This window comes from Sparus aurata, chromosome 3 (assembly GCF_900880675.1).
Source record: "Sparus aurata chromosome 3, fSpaAur1.1, whole genome shotgun sequence".
In the NCBI taxonomy this organism is placed as follows: Eukaryota; Metazoa; Chordata; class Actinopteri; order Spariformes; family Sparidae; genus Sparus; species Sparus aurata.
Genome location: NC_044189.1, coordinates 27,669,020 through 27,686,639, shown reverse-complemented (window position 1 = coordinate 27,686,639; position 17,620 = coordinate 27,669,020). Strand labels below are relative to the sequence as shown.

The following is a 17,620-nucleotide window of genomic DNA, read 5'->3' as shown; positions in this document are numbered from 1 at the left end:
AAGCTCCCAACCCCCTCCTCCCTCACAGCCTAGTCTCTGCGCTTTCTGCTAACACACTCACATACAAGCGCGCGCGCACGCGGGCGCACACACACCTCCCTTAGCCTATATAAGCAGACAGCAGCTGAGCTGACCCCCTCCACCCTGCATACTCTCTCTTTATTAAACATACAAAAGCTGTATTTGCAGCTCTAAAATACATGTGGATATTTTTGTTGGTTTCTGAGTAAAAGTTCAAGTAAAAGAGGATCTCTTTTTCCATGGACAGAGTGAGCAATGTGAGCAGAAAGCCCCGCATTGTAGAGAGAAAGGGCTGAGCAGAGCAGAGCTGCTGCTTCCCATCCCCCACATTCACATAGCAAAGTTCTGCTGCTTTTGCAAGCGGCGATGCTGCGTTCACGTGCTCCACCCGAGGCTCGTGAACGCACAATGTCGCAGCACTCTGCTTAGAAAGAATACACTTTACACCGTTACATAAGTGGTAATAGGTTTTCTCAGCTTGCTACTATTTTTTTTGTGAATCTAAGAGTCATTTTACGAAATTAAAAGCAGAGAAAATATGTGTATTACATTGCCCTACATAAGAAAATTGTAAATCAAACACACATAAGAAAAAATAGCACACTATCTTTCCATATGAGCCCCCACACACAATACCTTAAGAGCCCAGGTAATGTTATTTCCTCTTATTAGTCAGGAATTGAGTGACTATGGTGTTAATTCATTAAAAGAGAAGATATTTGATACTTTTGTAGTCCATATTTTCACATGATCTTATTTGAAACATGTCACTTGTGACCGTGACACTATTTTACTACCCTGCATCCATATAGTTATCTATATTCTTTATAATCATCGTTATTCCATGATAGTTTCCTGTTAAAGTAGATAATGCCTCTGTTGACCAATATGTCTGGTGTGATTTATGCGTTTTGTGTATGTGTAAGAATGCTTTTCACACTGTGTAACGAATGTGGGGGCAATAAGAGAGGCCGTGGTAGGACACTTCAGACTTTCCTTCGACATTCAGTCCTTTAATTCCACACTGTACGAGTAGTTCGTTTCGCTCTTAAGGCGTGATTCCGGAAATTCCGACAGCACTGGAAGGCATCATGAAGGCTGCTGCTGCTAGGAGAGCGCGAGGCAGGCAGGCAGAGAGCACGAAGAAAGGGGGTGGGGAGAGAGAGAGAGTGGTGGAGAGACATAGGGTGTCTGTTCTTATTAATTGTATAGGGCGACTGTATGATTTTCACCAAATCTCTTCTCGTTCTCGTGTGTGCTGGTGTGAGATTTGACTTCTTTAAAAAAATAAATAAATAACAGATAACATGTGATGTGCTGTATTTCGCTGGCCTATTCACTGTCACTTTTCCACCACCACTGTTTCTCTTTTTGTATCTTCACTTCCTGCTCTGTGACTGGCTCCCTCCATCCCCCATCCTTCTTCCTTTTTCTATCCTCTCTCTCTCTCTCTCTTTCGATCTCTCTCTCTCGCTCGCTCACACACACACACACACACATGCAGACACGCACACTGCACGCACACGCACAGGTTGTGATTTCATGCTTTCCTCTACTTTCCTCCGCTGTACCCACTTCTCTCATTTGCCGCCTTCGACACATGGAAGCAGTATGGAGGCAGTCACCTCGACCCATTAGGCCACTCAAACAGAAGAAGCCTATTTTGTTCTACTCCTTTAACGAGCTAATAAGATAAAGTGCACGGAATGAACGTAACAAAGAGCAACACACAGCTCATGCATGAAGCAATTTTTCTAATCAGAATGGTTGAATAGTTGACTTCAAGGCAGAGCAATATGGTAAAGGAAAGGGCATCTTAATTGTTTAATACTGGAAGAGCCATTTAATTCATATTTGTGCTTAAGTTAAATATGCCAGACTGGTCACTGTAAAGGAAAGGGATGTGAAGCTACTGAAATACTGTCCAGTCTACTTATTAGGACAGCATTTTAGCTATTGAACATTTTTAGCTTATAGAATATCAAATAGGATGTACTAGCATATAGACACTAGCACTGTGTAGCTGTGTAGGTGTTCCAAATACAATAATGTAACTGATAAAGAGCACTTTTTGTAAATTCAATAAATAAAATAAAATGTATACCTTCGAATCTAAAGCTCCCCTTTACTTACTATGTCAGACAGCCCACTGCTGTGAATCTCCATTAGCATAAGCTTTTCACCTATATGCAACACTTAATTAGTCTCAGAATGACCAGTGTTTTATGCTAACAAACAGTGCTCCTCGAACCCGTCGACATTTTTATGTATGAGCTCAGTTTAAAGCGCATTAGACCCACAATAACGGCTCTTCTTGGGTATAAACAATGTTGTTATTAGACAGTCGGCGCAGTCCAGATCCAGTTTTCTCTGCGGATTCCGCTCCGGGTTTTCAATTTCTCGCGACAGCTTGGTAAGATGGCTGTGTCTCGCGGAGCCTCGTGCTGGTTTGGTTGATTTCTAGCTCGCGCTCTCGTTCTGTAACAGAAGCCCCCCCTCCAACACACACACACTCACTAGTGTCGGTGAAATTCATTTCCCTGGCTCTGTATTTATATATTTTTTCTTTCACAAACTTTCCCCTCTCTGTTTTAACTTTAAACGGAGTCGCGGTGGATTACCGGATACCGGTCCGGGCGGAGGGCAAAGGGGGGAATGAACCGGGACGACGGGTACGTTGTTATAAATATAATTGTATTTATATTCAATGGTTATTCGGAGTTTGATTGTGAGTGAGTCGCCGTGCTGAGAGAGAGAGGTAGAGAAAGAGTGGGGGAGAGAGAGAGAGGGATATCATGGCCGCTCAGGTTGCCAGCGTCGCCACTCTCAACACTAGCCCGCCATCCGAACTCAAAAAGCCGGATCGGGACCCACAGGAGGAGTCGGTACCGGGAGAGAAACAGCATGAAAATAAGGAACCGGGACCTGACGGCGGATCTCCTGGGCAGAAGGAGCTGCAGGACGGGACCGATGCTGGAAATGCTGGGGGAGGAGGGGATCCTGACATGAAGAACGGCAACGGGAATTTGCCCAGGGTAAATAATAATAGCAGTAATCAGAATGATTCAGGCGGGCCCGAAGGGAATAACCATCCCGGGATGGGACACCACCACCCGGGCCCCTTTCCTCCACCTCCTTACGGTTACAACCAGCACTACAGCCGGGCCCCTTTTCATCAACATGGCGGACAACAAAGCCCTGGCATGGCAGCTGCATCGGGGCCGGGCATGATGGACCCTTACCCCCCTAATTCACACGAACACGGCTACCCTAACCATTATAACAACTACAGCCCGTTCCAGAACAGGACTTCTTATCAGGGCCAAGGATACGGGGCCATGAATTCCCCGCGTAACAACCAGCCTCCGGCGGCTGGGGGGCAGCCAGGCAAGCAACAGCCAGCAGGAGGAACCACAGCTATGGCTGCCTCTTATAATAATCAGAGGTATAACATGGGAAACCAACAACCTACGTCTACGCCAACTTTAAATCAGCTTTTGACATCCCCGAGCTCTGCCAGGAGCTACCCGAGTTACCCCCAAGGAGACTATAACAATCAGGAAGGGGCCAATAAGGGACCAGGAGATATGGGCAGCAGTCAGTATGGTGGGGTCCATCCGGGTTGGCAACAAAGGACCCACCATCCGCCTCCCATGAGCCCGGGAAACACTGGACAGCCTCCAAACAGAAATCAGGTAAACTCCACTTACTGCTCTGACACACTTTGACATAGTTAAAGTCAGTCACCAGCTCAGAGAAAGCACTGTAGAGTTGTATATTGCATTGGACCAGCCATTGTCTATGTAGCAAGAGCTCTAAAATGGCTGCCTCTCTCTTTCTCCCAATACCACCCCCTGCAATAGTGTTTAGACAGAGAAAGAAGCCGCATATTCCGTTAGAAACAACTTTCTGAGTGGTGGGTATTAGTGTGTGTCCCTGCTGGGTACAGGGCAAGAGTTTGACTAAGTAGAGCAAGAGTTTGTCAGGAGAAAGTGTGTGTGCGTGCACAGGGAGATAAGGTGATATTTCTTCGCAGTGCTCCTTCAGCCTCATTGTAGATTTAAGAGCTGTAACCTGTGTTATCTGTGCGAGAATCCGCGGACAGAGAGCTCCTTTTCGGTGTCGTGCTCCCACCGGTGCTATCAAAGTTGTGTCAGAGGCTGTCAGGGCAATAAACAAGATGCAAATGACAGCGATAGCCGTTAAATAAAATTTGCATAATCATTAAGAAAAGAGCCCGCTGTCGGTTTAAAAAGCCGCTTTGCACAGTCAAGTGGAGATGTGTCTCACAGTCCAGTGAATGGCAACAATTACATCCGCTAAGTGTTTGCTCGGATCAAAGTGTGATTGTGACCGCGATTGATTCATGTTGACGGAGGGTTTCATTCATTGTGGGTTCGGTTCGACTCCGTTCGCCTCTTTTTTTCGGTCTGCGCTTCCCCTCCATGTGCCGCCTTGTAAACACGGCCCCGCTGGTTGGAGTTGGCAAAGTGCAGATTGCCTTTGCTTTGGGATTTGAATTATGGAGGTAAAATCCTGCTGTCAGAGCCAGGAGACAGTTGGTCTTAGGTTGACATGCGAGCCGAGATCTGATTGGCTCCCCATCCCTCTGCTCTCGGCCATTTATAATTGCATCTAATGGAAGGCTGCAGAAAAACAGCCCCCTCTGCCCGCTTCTATCCTCCATCGTGTCAAGACATGGTATTCCTAATGTCTTTTTTTGGGTCTTTTATTCAATTTTAACAATTTTTCAAGTTGTCTTAAAATGTGAATATTAAAAAAAAAAAAAAAATTCTCTTAATCCTCTCTCATATGAACAGAAATACACCAGAAAACATAATGTTATGTTAATAATCCTATCTTTCTCATTGTTTTTATTTATTGAAAGCATTTTAAGAACACAGTTTGTTCACTTCCTCCCGCTGCAGTAATTTGCATGATGACTGTACTCCTGTAGCTCCAGCATTGTTTTGATTTGTTTCATCAAACCTTAAGGAGCTCACATGTGCTGAGTCACGGTTCCACTGTCATTTTTAGCTGCTGACCTCAGATGTGCACCTGAAGTTTTTTTTCCCTTTTCTTTTCTTTTTTTCCCTTAGCTCTTGGGTACACTGTGTGCACTGCCTGTTCAAGTGGGCTGACTCTGGTACAGCAGATAGAGTAGGTGTGGTCATGTAGCCCCGTTGTACAACGGTTCTCCACTGTTTCCAGATCAGGAGTTGAGGTGGCTTGTGTGCCAGCAGATCTCGTGGCCACGTGAGAGAGTCGTACTGGCTGCAGTTGTGTTTACAAGTGAGACGAGGTGTCCGCCCAGTGTCACAGCCTGTTTTTTTTTTTTCCTTTTTTTTTTTTTCAGCAGGTTTACAATTGTCTAATTAACTTCCACATGCACAAGAGTGCAACCGTGTCAACAATGCTTATCTACATCTCTGTCTCCAGTGATAACAGCCACATGTGTCATGTTTTTACTTGACAGTTGGTGTTATACCTGTCAAAGGCATCACACTTGAAGAGTGTACCTTTACAACAAAGTTTGAATTTTTATCTTTGCTTTTCATTCATGTAGCATGAAACCTGCAAATGACAATATTTTGAATGCATTTTCTCCAAAAATTCAAATAGATTGAGAACTGCACCTTTATTTATTTTTTTAACATAAGGCGACTACTAATCAAATATTATGGATATGTAATGGCAGAGGTCATGCTCCATCTGTGTTGGTATATTGGTTAATGTCTTCAAGAAGGTGTGCTGTGTTTTACTATTTTATTTCAAGCAAAATAGTGGTCATTAGGGACAGGCTGCTCATCTGGTGGAGTGATGGCACCACTTGTTGCTTGAACCTTTAAGGTGCAAGCTCTTCACACATTTGGATTGCCCCTCTGCTGCATGACAACAGGGTCAGTTGTGGACATTTACATCGGCACAGTACAACTTTGTACATTCGTACCTCTGTCTAAATGTCAGCAAAATGGTTCTGTTCAAAATGTTTTGCAGACGTTGGTAGTTATGTTCATTAAATAGGATGATCTCTGATTCTTTATAAAAAATTACCTAAAGCGCTGGGAAATGGCATGCTGATTAGTCTGTTTCTGTAGTATAACATACTGTTGTTTGAGGGAAATTTTGGATTTCCCTTTTTTGTTTCGGTTTGTCACTTCCTGCATGCAGAGAAGTGGCCTTACCCAAGGCCAGCAGTGAATTGACAGCATCTCAGTTAGTGTGGATGAGCTGATTTTCCTCCTTTTTGGTCATCAATGAGTGTTAAATCAAGCTGTAAACATGTATTTAGAGATGCCTTTTTTTCCATCACTGACAAGATTGCACCTCTCTCAAGCCATGATTTAAGAACAACTAATGAGATGACCAGAGGCTTATGTTCTTTTTTATTGCAATTGCCATCTAGTGAATAGCAAAATCTACAATTAATTATTTGAATTAGTTTACAACCCAAAGATATTCAGTCAGGTAACTTGTAATAGGCATTAGGGGGCTGCAGCTAATGCTTTTTTTCATTGTTGATCATTTTTAGAGCCCGACCAATATGTGGTTTTTGGGGTTGATGCTAGGAAGCAAAAAATGTCTCTTATTGATATACAGGCTGTTTTTTTGCCATAAACGTTATCATCTAAAGTGACATAAGAGCATTAAACTTCATGGGTATTTAGTTATAAAATCAAAGCTTCCTTTCTGCATTATAATCTGGATCAAGAAGAGTTTTCAAATCTTGGCTTGTTGGGCAACATAAATGCAGATACCGATACACAGGACTCCAGACTAACTTTTTACACCGGTTGAACTGGTGCGCTGAATTTTATAATTTAGATGCACCTATGTGTTAGAGGTGCACCCAATAATACATTTTTATTTATTTTCTTAAGACTGAATGTAAGTGATTGTAAACAGGAGTAGAGGTAAAATATACATGTTTTTCTTCATTGAAATCACAGCACCTGCAACCAGAAATAACGTTAACCGTTTTAACGATAACAATAGTTTAAGAAACAAATCTCTAAATTTCAGGAGCACTGGTGCGACCAACAAAAAAATGTCAAGTCACACTTGAATGATTTTTTGGCGCATGTGCGACTACAACGGTGGCACCATGTATATATCTGTGATAGACCAATATTAGCCAATTTAATCAGCCAACTAATATATCGGATTGGCTCTAATTACTTTCTCAATTACTAGATTAGTGTCTTGTCCATTATCCAAAGATACTCAGTTTACTGTGACAGAAGAGTAAAGAAATCAGAAAATATTCACATTTAAGAAGCTGGAATTTTGACCAGTTTCTCCCCAAAACATACTTTTGAATTGAATGTCAGAGTAGTTGGTGATTAATTGAATGACAACTAACTGATTAATCGCTGCAGGTCTAAACAGTAGTTAAGAGAAGAACTGCTTCTAAATTGCACATGTAATCTTTAGTTCCTGTAATATCTCAACTGGGATTGGGCCAGACTCGGCAACATTCATCTCAATGACTTCATGCATCAGCTCTGTCTAGTTGGAATCTGTATTTCTAGTTGTGTTGTGGGCAACACAAAGACTGAAAGTGTCAAATTAGAGTTATGAACTCAGAATATGTGTCTTATCTTTGCTGTTACATCTTAATGTCTCGAAGAGCAAATAAACCAGCTGCCACTTTTCTTGAATTCATGATTATAATACTTGCTGTAGTTGACAGTTACATTATGTTAGTGACAGCACTGTATTACCATTAAAGCATGCACACAAGTAAAGGTATATATCAAATATTGTTAGTGCTTTGAAATGAAATTTGTTTGTGCTCATATCCTCTCAGTATCTTAAGCAAAAACTCTGACACCTGTCCAAACAGTCTTAATACTTTTTGATCACTAGATTGACTTCCATGAAGGTTTTTTCATGTGTTTTCAGAGCAGCTCTTTGCTAAATAAGCCCAAGCTCTTTCTAACTGTGCAAGTGGAGGTAGAGTGTCTAGGATGGTAATTGACCATTTTGGTTGTTAATCAGAGTTAAAGGCAGCAGAAACTGTATTTATGCAGAAGGCTAACAGACTGTGTCAAACTCTCATTAGTATCAGTACATTTGGAAGAATTGGAATAACTTCAAACCTTTGCAGGAGTTTTTTTGTCATAGGTGTAGGTGCACAGAACACATTATCTTAATACATTTAATCTCAGGTATGGTACCTGGAGGACAACACCTCTCACAAGGGCAGAAATGAAAGATTAAATGATGGTTTCTGTTTTTGGAACATGAACTGTTGTCAAATGACGGCATGGAGAATTCACATGAGGCCACATCATGTTCACTTGGAGAACTTGTGTGTTTGATGTGGCGGCCAGTAGAATTTAAGTTCAGGTAAGGAGTCCATCCTCTGCAGTAGAGCTGTCCATGATAAGTGCTGTAGGCTATAACAGAGTTTATGAAATGCTTTCACTCTCCATTCATTAACAGAGCCACAATTGGGTTTTTAATTTGCGGATATCGCCGGTAATGATTGGCTGGGTGATTTATTTATTTATTTCTTTTATGGGGCCACTCCGCCTGCCTTTGGCCACCTGCAGAAGATGAATTAATGCGTTAATTGAGTGGTGGGTGAAGGCTAATATTATGGGTTTTCATTATAGCTCACACATAAACAAATTGTGTGAAGTGGATTGTAGTGGGGTTGTTTTGGATGGTACAACGCCAGGTGTTTCCCTCAGTCTAACACATGGGAGCGAGCCATTGGGGATGCCCTCGGCTCTGCGAGGCTGACTTCCCATATTGAGTTGGAATTAAATCATAATCGAATACACTTTGTAAATATTTCTTTGAGAAAGTCCCACAGTTGAAAACATAATGAAAGAACTTCAAAGCCAGGGTGTTAAATTGACTGCTGCTAATAGATGCACAGTTCTGCTGCTGATGTACAAGGGAAGCCCCGCTGCAAATTGGAAAGTGGCGTACAAATAAACAGTTTCATGGCAGCTTTACTGTGTCAAAAACTCTCAAGAAATGAAGATGGAACATATTTAATATTTAACAGAGCAAATGTCTTGCCTGGCTCTGCATTGTTTTCCAAAGTAAATCTAATTAAAGCATTAAACAGGCCCGTTTGCTCTTATTTAGCAAACTAGAGCTGTGTTAAGTGTGTCATTTGTTTGAGGATAGACTCAATCTTACCAAGATCATCCTGGACATTTGATAACACAAAGGTTCTGCACATGGTGACACTTTCAAAGTCATTAAATGTGTTTTTCTGACATGATATTTGAAGTGATCTCCAAGCAAAAAGCATCTGATGATAATTTGTTATTGTTGGTTGATCAGGAGGTCTTCAACTGTCAAAAAAAACTCTCTTAATCACAGTTCCCTAAAGCACATTGCGAAGCCTTGTTTGTCTGCCAACAGTCCCAAACCCAAAGACATTTAGTTTACGATAAATGAAAGAAAAGCAGGAAATTACCACATTTTTGAAGCATTTTTTGCCTGAAAATTACTAATTGACTGTTTCAGCTCTAATGCCATATATTGTGTTTATGTGCTTGCAATATAAGTAATTGTTTAAGCAAAATGCCAAAAGTGTTCCAGAAAAAAAAAAACATTGCCATTTTTCTTTAATTTTCTCTGAGCGTAAACCGTATCTAAAATCTTAGGCCAGTCCCAGCTGTCTGTGGACATTTGATACGTTTAGCAGTTAATCAATTATTCAGGAAAACAATTGGCAGATTAGTAATTGATAATATTTGCAGCTGTAATTATGACGAAAAAGGAGACTTTACTCACTTTTCTGTATTTGAAACGATACAGAAAGAACTATTAACCATTTACTGTTGAGTTTAAGGTGAAGAAGGTTGTGACTTGAGCAGAAACTATTGCGTGATTATTCAAGTCAATCAAGATTGACAAGAGCATTTTTAATATTTTTGGGCAAAGGTATCAAACATCTGCTGGTTTTAGCTTGTCAGTTATGTAGGTTTAATGCTTTCGCTTGATGTATGTGATAATAAACTAGGCAAACATCTAAAGGTTTGAGTGCAAGCCATTTTAAGGTGTCATGTGGGTCGGGGAAGTTGTAATGGGCATATAATGCTATTTGCTGCAGTTCTATCAGTTTACTAATGATGGTAAATAATAATGCTCTGTTGATTCATCTGTGTATTATGTTCCCGAATAATCGAGTAGTTGTGAAAAATGTTTCAAGATGATGATGATGATGTCATCACAAATGTCATTCTATGGATCAAATTATTTAGAAATTCATCTGTAGACTAATGGATTATAAAAAAATATATTCAAACGCTAGTTTAAGTAAGTATAGCCAAGTTTAGTGCTTCAACGATAAATGGATCAATAGATAACTTGATGAATTGAAATGCAGAATATTAAGGCGAAATGCCAAAATTCTTGCGGCCTCCTCTTTCTCTGATGTGAGGATTTGTTGTTTTTCTATGTCAGACATATAAAAGTAAACTGAATCCCTTCCGATATGTGACTTATTTTTTTGTATTTGACACGATGCATAACAATTATTGATTAAACTATACCTTTTTAGATGGATGTGTGTTGCCTCACTGGAAAGTCCACGGAGTATCAACCTGTACACAATTACTAGAAGGTGATATACAGTTCTGTGACAGCATGCTCAACACTTTCTGAATTGTTCCTGTTCACACAGCACAATACGCGTTTCTAAGAAAACATACAGAACAACTTCCAGCTACTGTTGGGACTCCTTTCTGTGGGGGTTGGTGCCATGGAGAAGAGGAAGCCTGAGCATTCAAAAAGGAAGTTCACTCTCGGCTCTTTAGTCTGCACTGCTGAGTAATGATTCTCCACAGGCCACATGGACAGCATGCTGCCTCCCGGCAACTCCATCCGTGTGTGTGTGCATGAGGGAGAAACGGTGTCAGTGACACCCAGGGGAGGGGGGGTGGGTGTTTTGTGAATGATCTTCGTCTGCCCCTGACAGCTGTGTGTATTTGTGTCTAAAGTGCGGCAGTTACTTGGTGGTCATTGGGAGTGTGTGTGCTCGTGTTGTGTGTTTGTTTGCCGCTGCCTCAGGATCCTCTCTGACCTGGTCTTAATCCACGTGTCACCAGCCATCCGTCGTTCTTCTGTAACATCGCCCTTTTCATCCCGCTGACGGCATCAGACATTGTTACATTTTCCAACTCAGCCTTTTGGTTTTTTTTCTGGTTGCATCATCCATAAGACCCTATGAGTCTTTGATACAAAGCACTTCAGGAAAAAAAAAAAGACAAAACAACAGGGTGCAAAGCTGACTATCATGCAGATGCTCATAGATTTGACTGAATATTGCCATGTTTATTGACTTCCACAAGCTATGGAAAGGTACCATGGGAAAATAATTAATCGGAATAATTGTATGCCCAGAGTTACACATTGAAAATAAACTGAAAAAGTAGTTTCTCCATGGACAAATGTCAAACTTGGGCTGTAGCATCAGGGCATGCTGGAATGTAAAGGTAATTCATTCCTTTTGACATTTAGCTTCTAAAATGCTCCATATTAGCATAGTAATATCCTTCTCCGAGCCTGTGTGAGACTACAGACTTCATTTACATGACGTATGGTGTGTGTGTGTGTGTGTTTTTATGGAATAAAGTGGTTAACCTTTAAATTGGTGCAGTTGTTGATGCTTGAAGGTAGAGAATGATACTTCCTCCCAGCTTTCAGGCAGCCCTCACCTTTGCTCTCTGCAGGAAAGAAGCCAAAGGCTCATATACTGTATGTTGTATATAAAGATGGATAAGGCAACATAAGCACACAGGGAACAGTTGGTTTTCCTTTTTTTATGTCTTTTCTTGAGCTCAATCCTAACGTCTGTTTTTGTGGATTGTGTCCCCTGGTCAAATCCTTGCTTTCTGTTTTGCCTAATGTGGTATGTACTGTTTCAGCCTTTTTTGAGGCTAATAAAACCAAAGCTGTGCAGGGCACTTAAGTAAAGCAGGAGCTGGTAAAAAGCCTGTGCAGACTGAAGTAATCTTACAAAACCAGTGATGGATCAATACACAAATCTTGAATCCAGTGCAAGCCTCACACACTAGATCTTTGAGGAATAGGCAAGCAGCAACAGAGTGCCTGAGTGACAAGTCAGTTAATGGTTTGATAGAAAATGAAACAATAACAATGTTTTGTAATTGTTAAGGATGTTCTATGAAACAAAATTACAGTTATACAAGTTTTTGCTGCTTCTGGCTTCTCAAATGTGAGACGTTGATTCTTTTACAAACCTGAAATAATTAAATGAATGGATTAGTTGATTGATGAAATAATAAAACAGTTTTGATTATTACTCCATTAAAAACATTTTTTTTAACTAAAATGCTCAGCCTTTGGTTTCAGCATTTCAAATGTAAATATTGACTGTTTCTCATAGTCTTAAACGAAATTAAACTAAGCATCATTGTGATTTGGGCTGTTGGCTGATCAAACATTTGGATTGTTAGACATATAAAATTTGATGGTCAGCCTCTGGCAATTTTAAAGAAATTTTCCAGGGCTGCAACTAACAGTTATTTTGGTCATTATTGGTCAGTCTCTTGATTAATCCATTTAGTGTTTAGTTTTTGAAAAGTCAAAAAACAGAAAATGGTCCTGTTCATCAAACAACCAATAACCCAAATAACCTTAATTTACTATCTGAAATGACATAGAGAAGCAGCTAATCCTTACATTTAAGAAGCCAGGACAAGCAAATGTTTGACATTTTTGCTTGGAAAAATGTATAAAACGAGTGATCGATCATAAAAATAGTTGCCAATTGTCTGAGGCACAAGGCAATTCACTATTCACTATTTTCTGACCCTTAACAACAATCAATTTAGACACATTAGACAAAAGTTGCAAAGAACATGATGATCAGTTGTGGCCATAGTCATAGCTCGACACATTGGGATGTACAAAACAAAATTATAATATAAAGAATTTGGACTAATTTGTATAGCCTTGGGCATGGACAGTCTGTCTTGGACTCCAAAATAAACTTTTCGGCTCCTTAAAGTACTGTATATGTGCCACTTCTTATTTTTAACTGGCCTCAATAATTAATGTACATTTTTAATAGAAAGAGGCCAATGTTTACACAAGTTTAAATGCCACCTCTCTCTGTACAGTAGTGCAGCAGGCAGCCTGTTTGATACAGAGCCATTGTTTTGTTTTGATTTGATCGGCTCGTGGGTAAAATAAAGAGCAGCTAGTGGTCAGCAGGGACACAGTTATACAGACAAAAGCGACAGCAGAAGGCTGTTTGGTGTCATTGTTTGTGGCTTGTGTGGCAGGTGACTGTGATTTATGCACCAAAGACACATTTGAACAGTGTTTGGTGCCTGGCTCATGCCAAGTTTGGGCCCCGATTGTGATACTTGAAAGTGTGGTCGAGCAGCTGTTGTTGGCATGCTCCGCTCCCGACCTGAAGATTTGCATGGCCGTACCTGTTCTGTTTTGTCAAGAGGAGAGTGCAAATTAACAATCCTAACAGTCTCTCTCGTCCACTTGTTTTTAAGCAAGGCCTGAACCATGTTGGACACAGTCGTTCACTGCTACTTGCAGGCTATTATTTAAAAGTGGACAGCTCTGCTGCAGTGCACAAACTCAATATTGCTATTAGATTACTAGTCTGTGATTCAGATTATGACAGATCATGTTTTCCTCTGCTGAGAGTGTGTGTGCATGTGTGACGTCAGTGTCAGAGTTGTGACTCTGACCATGAGGCAGGCAGTGACCCAGCCAGGTCTTTAAGTGGCTTCGCCTCATTCAGTAGCCAGGGTATTTTTGGCATAGTAGTGAGTGACACACTTATCGTAATGGGTCGTCGAGGGTGCCAATGGTCAGCCTGAATAAGCATCCTTCTCGGCAGCCGAATCGAGCCTCGGCAAGGTGATGTAACCGATCGCTGTCTTGACTCGATGCTGACGGAGAAGCCGCTGTCCGCTAATGCATCAGGTGTGTTATCTGTGAGCAGGAGTGGAGGGCAGAGACCGCTGTTTCTAACCTGAGTGCTCATGTAACCTGAGCAGACTGCCATTCTTACACTGTACTCGCGTTGTGGCCTTAAATAAGCCACGCTGCTGTCTATTATGGAATGTCAGTCGACCGTAACTGTAAACACTCACAGCAAAGGTAAGACATTTAAATAGGGATTTGTTGAGCATTACTGTGTAACCGTTAGATATTTCATATTTAGGTTTGATAGTTTAGTTTTAGTCATATTGAAAAGGATATCAAACAGAAATAAACAGTCATTCATAAGCCTGGATATCATTTGAGATGTTTTAGTATTACTCCTGAGTTTGATATCAGTCCCAAAACAACACTTTTTTTCTATAGCTTTTTGAGAAATTGAATTAAACCTTTTTTTTTTTTTTTTTAAAAGCTTCATAGCGATACTCAATATATATCTCTACATAGTGAAACCTCCTCAAAAGCATGGTTTGGTAAGTTTAGAAAATTACGTCACTTAACTGTAATGCAGCCTTAAAAACCAGGAAAAGACAACACTTATACTGTATCACATATAAAAGTATTTAGACTCGAAGACGGTATGTAGACTCATGTCACAATAACTATCAAATCCTATGTATTACCCACCAAAAGTTCAGTATTGTTGTCCAGTTAAAAACACGCACACACACACACACGGCTGTCTAAAGTGAAACACGCAGAAATGTACCTCCAAAAATGATGATGAATCTGGTTTGGGCTTATCCAATGATAAGTTGATGCAAATACGAATGTACAACATTTAGTGCCAGCTTTCATGTGTTGGCTATTTTTAATTCTGTGAGCTATTACAGCTGGACCAACAGGGATCCAGACTGCGACCAAATGGCCGCATTTTGCGACCAAAATTTGAGACATGTGCGACCATTGAATTTGCCAGTTTTTTTTTTTACTGGTACGTGGAAGTGGTGAATCAAAGAATCTGGAATTACAAGGTGGCAGGCCAATGCGTGTGAAAGGGGCAGGGAATAGGGAATGGTGCTGTAAGTGGCTAATGTGTGGACGGGGAGGGTCCTAAAGTTGTTCTGAGCACGGAAGGCGAGGGTTAGACTTTCAGCGAACAATGGTGAAACGAACTTGTCGGCTGCGTTACGGCTCTGCCACAAGCTTATAGGTTTCACTCTAGTCCATGTGTTAACTTCCACCAGGTCCGCTGTGCTGCGTATCTGCTCCGCCCCAGCAGTCAGAAACTCTCTGGAATAGATACGCAGGACCTCTATTTTGGCGGATGCTGGAGCACGATGCAGCAATTCAGCTGAATTTAGCACAGCGCAGACAGGAAGTCATGCGCTGAAACAACAATATAACATCCGGTTACTTTTCAAAATTAAACGTTACGTGTTGACGCCAGCACACATATCTAAAAAAGACAAATACAAGCTCTTCTACTAATCCTTCGGTCAGGATCACTTCATGTTGATCACCTTCAGTCGCGAGTGATTATGTGATTATCGTGGGAACTCCTTGATCTTGTGATGCCAGTTGTCGACATTACTGCGCTGTGGCAGACTTAAAACACAACATGTGGGGGTTGCTGGATTGCGTATGGGAGAGCATAACCAGATCGGAGCCGTAATGCACTGGACACGTATCTGGTGGAATCTTTCTCCCCAATAATCCTAGTAGTGTGCCAGAGTCAGATCCTAACTCGGAGGATGAGTCTGAGTCTGAAGACACAAGTGTGACGGAAAAGGGCAGAAAATACTGTTTTCGTGAAGAATGGCTGCGCAAATTTGACTGGTTAAGGTATCGCAGAGAGACGAATTCCATGAACTGCAAATTTTGCAGTCGATACCCGCAACATGTGGGGAACACTAAATTTGCAGGTAATTCTGGCACTACACAGTTAAAACATAACACATTGGTCAAACACGGTGCTAGTCTAAGGGATAAAATTATAAATAATAATTATAAAATTATATAGTCAATATAATTGATTTACAGTGTGCGATTGTGCTCCTAAAATTTTCAGTTAGGGGCCACTGACCATTGAATTGATCGATATGTTATAATAATTAATGGGTTTAATCATTTTTTAAGCAAAAATGTCATGTCAACATTTGCTTGTTCCAGTTGGATCAAATTTAGCATCTTATCTATCTCTCCAACAGTTTTTTTTCCTTCTAAATTTTGAATATTCATCACCTTCTTCACTAACAGTGGAGCAGATAAAACTGTTTTCAGGTGCAGTATTCATCACTTGGAGTTTACTTTTACTCCACTGCTAAACGTTAAACATCTGGTTTGGCCTCAACTGTTTCCCACCGCAATGTGAACTGTGCCCACTGGCCCTGCGCTCAGCCTCTCTGAGCTCCCAGTTCAAACACCCCCTCACCTCGTTTCGCTCCTGAGAATCAGCCGCTGTCACCTGGAAATATAAGTTTGGCCTGACAGGTTGACAGGCGGCAGTCAGGGCGAATGTTCACTCTCTTGTAGCTCCGACCTCAACATCACACTGACAGGCCAGGCAGCAGCAGGCAGCCCTCTTTGTTTCCTTTTTTTTCTATTATCAGGCAATAACTGAACAGTTCTCAGCAAGCTGCTCTGATCCACCTAACAGAGCACACTGGGCCCATTAGTACAGCACTGGGAACCATTTAACACCAAGTAACTGCTGTTATTTATTTACCAGTCATCATTTACTCAATATGACTACTCAATTGAGTTTCTTCTCAAGGATGAATTAAAATGCATACCGATGTACTGGTTTAAAATACATTACATATAAATACATTTTATAGACATTTCTTTCATCTTGTAATGGCATGCCACTACACATCCATGTTTGAATATTTGGAAGTAGGCATTTTTCAATATATTTTTTTTATTTTTCGGTTGAAGTGGGTCACTGAGCTAATAGTAAAGATGTTTTTGCAACCTGAAGATGAACAAGTCTATTACATTTTTCAACTTGATTGCTGTTAACTGTGTCTGCTAAATGGATAACTTCAACTTTTGAATTCTTACACCATCACTCGGTGAAGTTGAATATATTCCAGGATTTTAACTTTTAATTTAAAGTGGTCAGACTGCACAAATGCTAAATCTTCTTTTCCTGTTCACATCTATTATGTTACTGCTAACTTGCACACTGTCACACCGTCCTCGCTTTCTCAAAAGCACACTGGTTAACGTTCCACAGACAACCTCTGCTTCAGTTATTCCTGAAAGGAGTTCAGAACTTGTATAACACATAGTTTAAAAAACATCTTCAACATAGATTTGATGAAAATGTTCCCCTGAATCTATGGCCCAGACTCAAGGTCCACTTACTAGATGTTTGTTTCTAATGGAATTTGCCTAGTTCTCCTGGAAATAGCTCACATAATGACAATTAACAAAGTGTTCAACTTTAATCACAGGAGAGCAAATGGTACGAGTAAACCTTGAGGATACCGTGGACCGTGGAGACTTAATTTTTTTTGTCAATCTACATTGCCATTAACTGAATTGACGGTCTGATTGCTGAAGTAAGTGTGAAATCAAGCGTATCAAAATTCCTCTATCAAACTACATTTGAACAAACCTAGGAAAATCTATTATATTTAACTTTTAGATGCTCAGAAATACAGGGGCCTATTTCTGCAGCAGTGTTTTC

At 40.8% G+C, this 17,620-nt stretch overlaps 1 protein-coding gene across 1 annotated transcript in view; it reads left to right on the top strand.

The window, feature by feature from the left end:
- The first annotated feature begins 2,421 nt into the window (after nt 1–2,421).
- arid1ab (AT-rich interactive domain 1Ab) overlaps nt 2,422–17,620 on the top strand; it is a 57,981-nt gene continuing 42,782 nt past the window's right edge. The window contains exon 1 of the mRNA XM_030411723.1: nt 2,422–3,716. Coding sequence (XP_030267583.1) covers nt 2,817–3,716 — 900 coding nt within the window. The 5' untranslated portion in view covers nt 2,422–2,816. The remainder of the gene's footprint in view (nt 3,717–17,620) is intronic.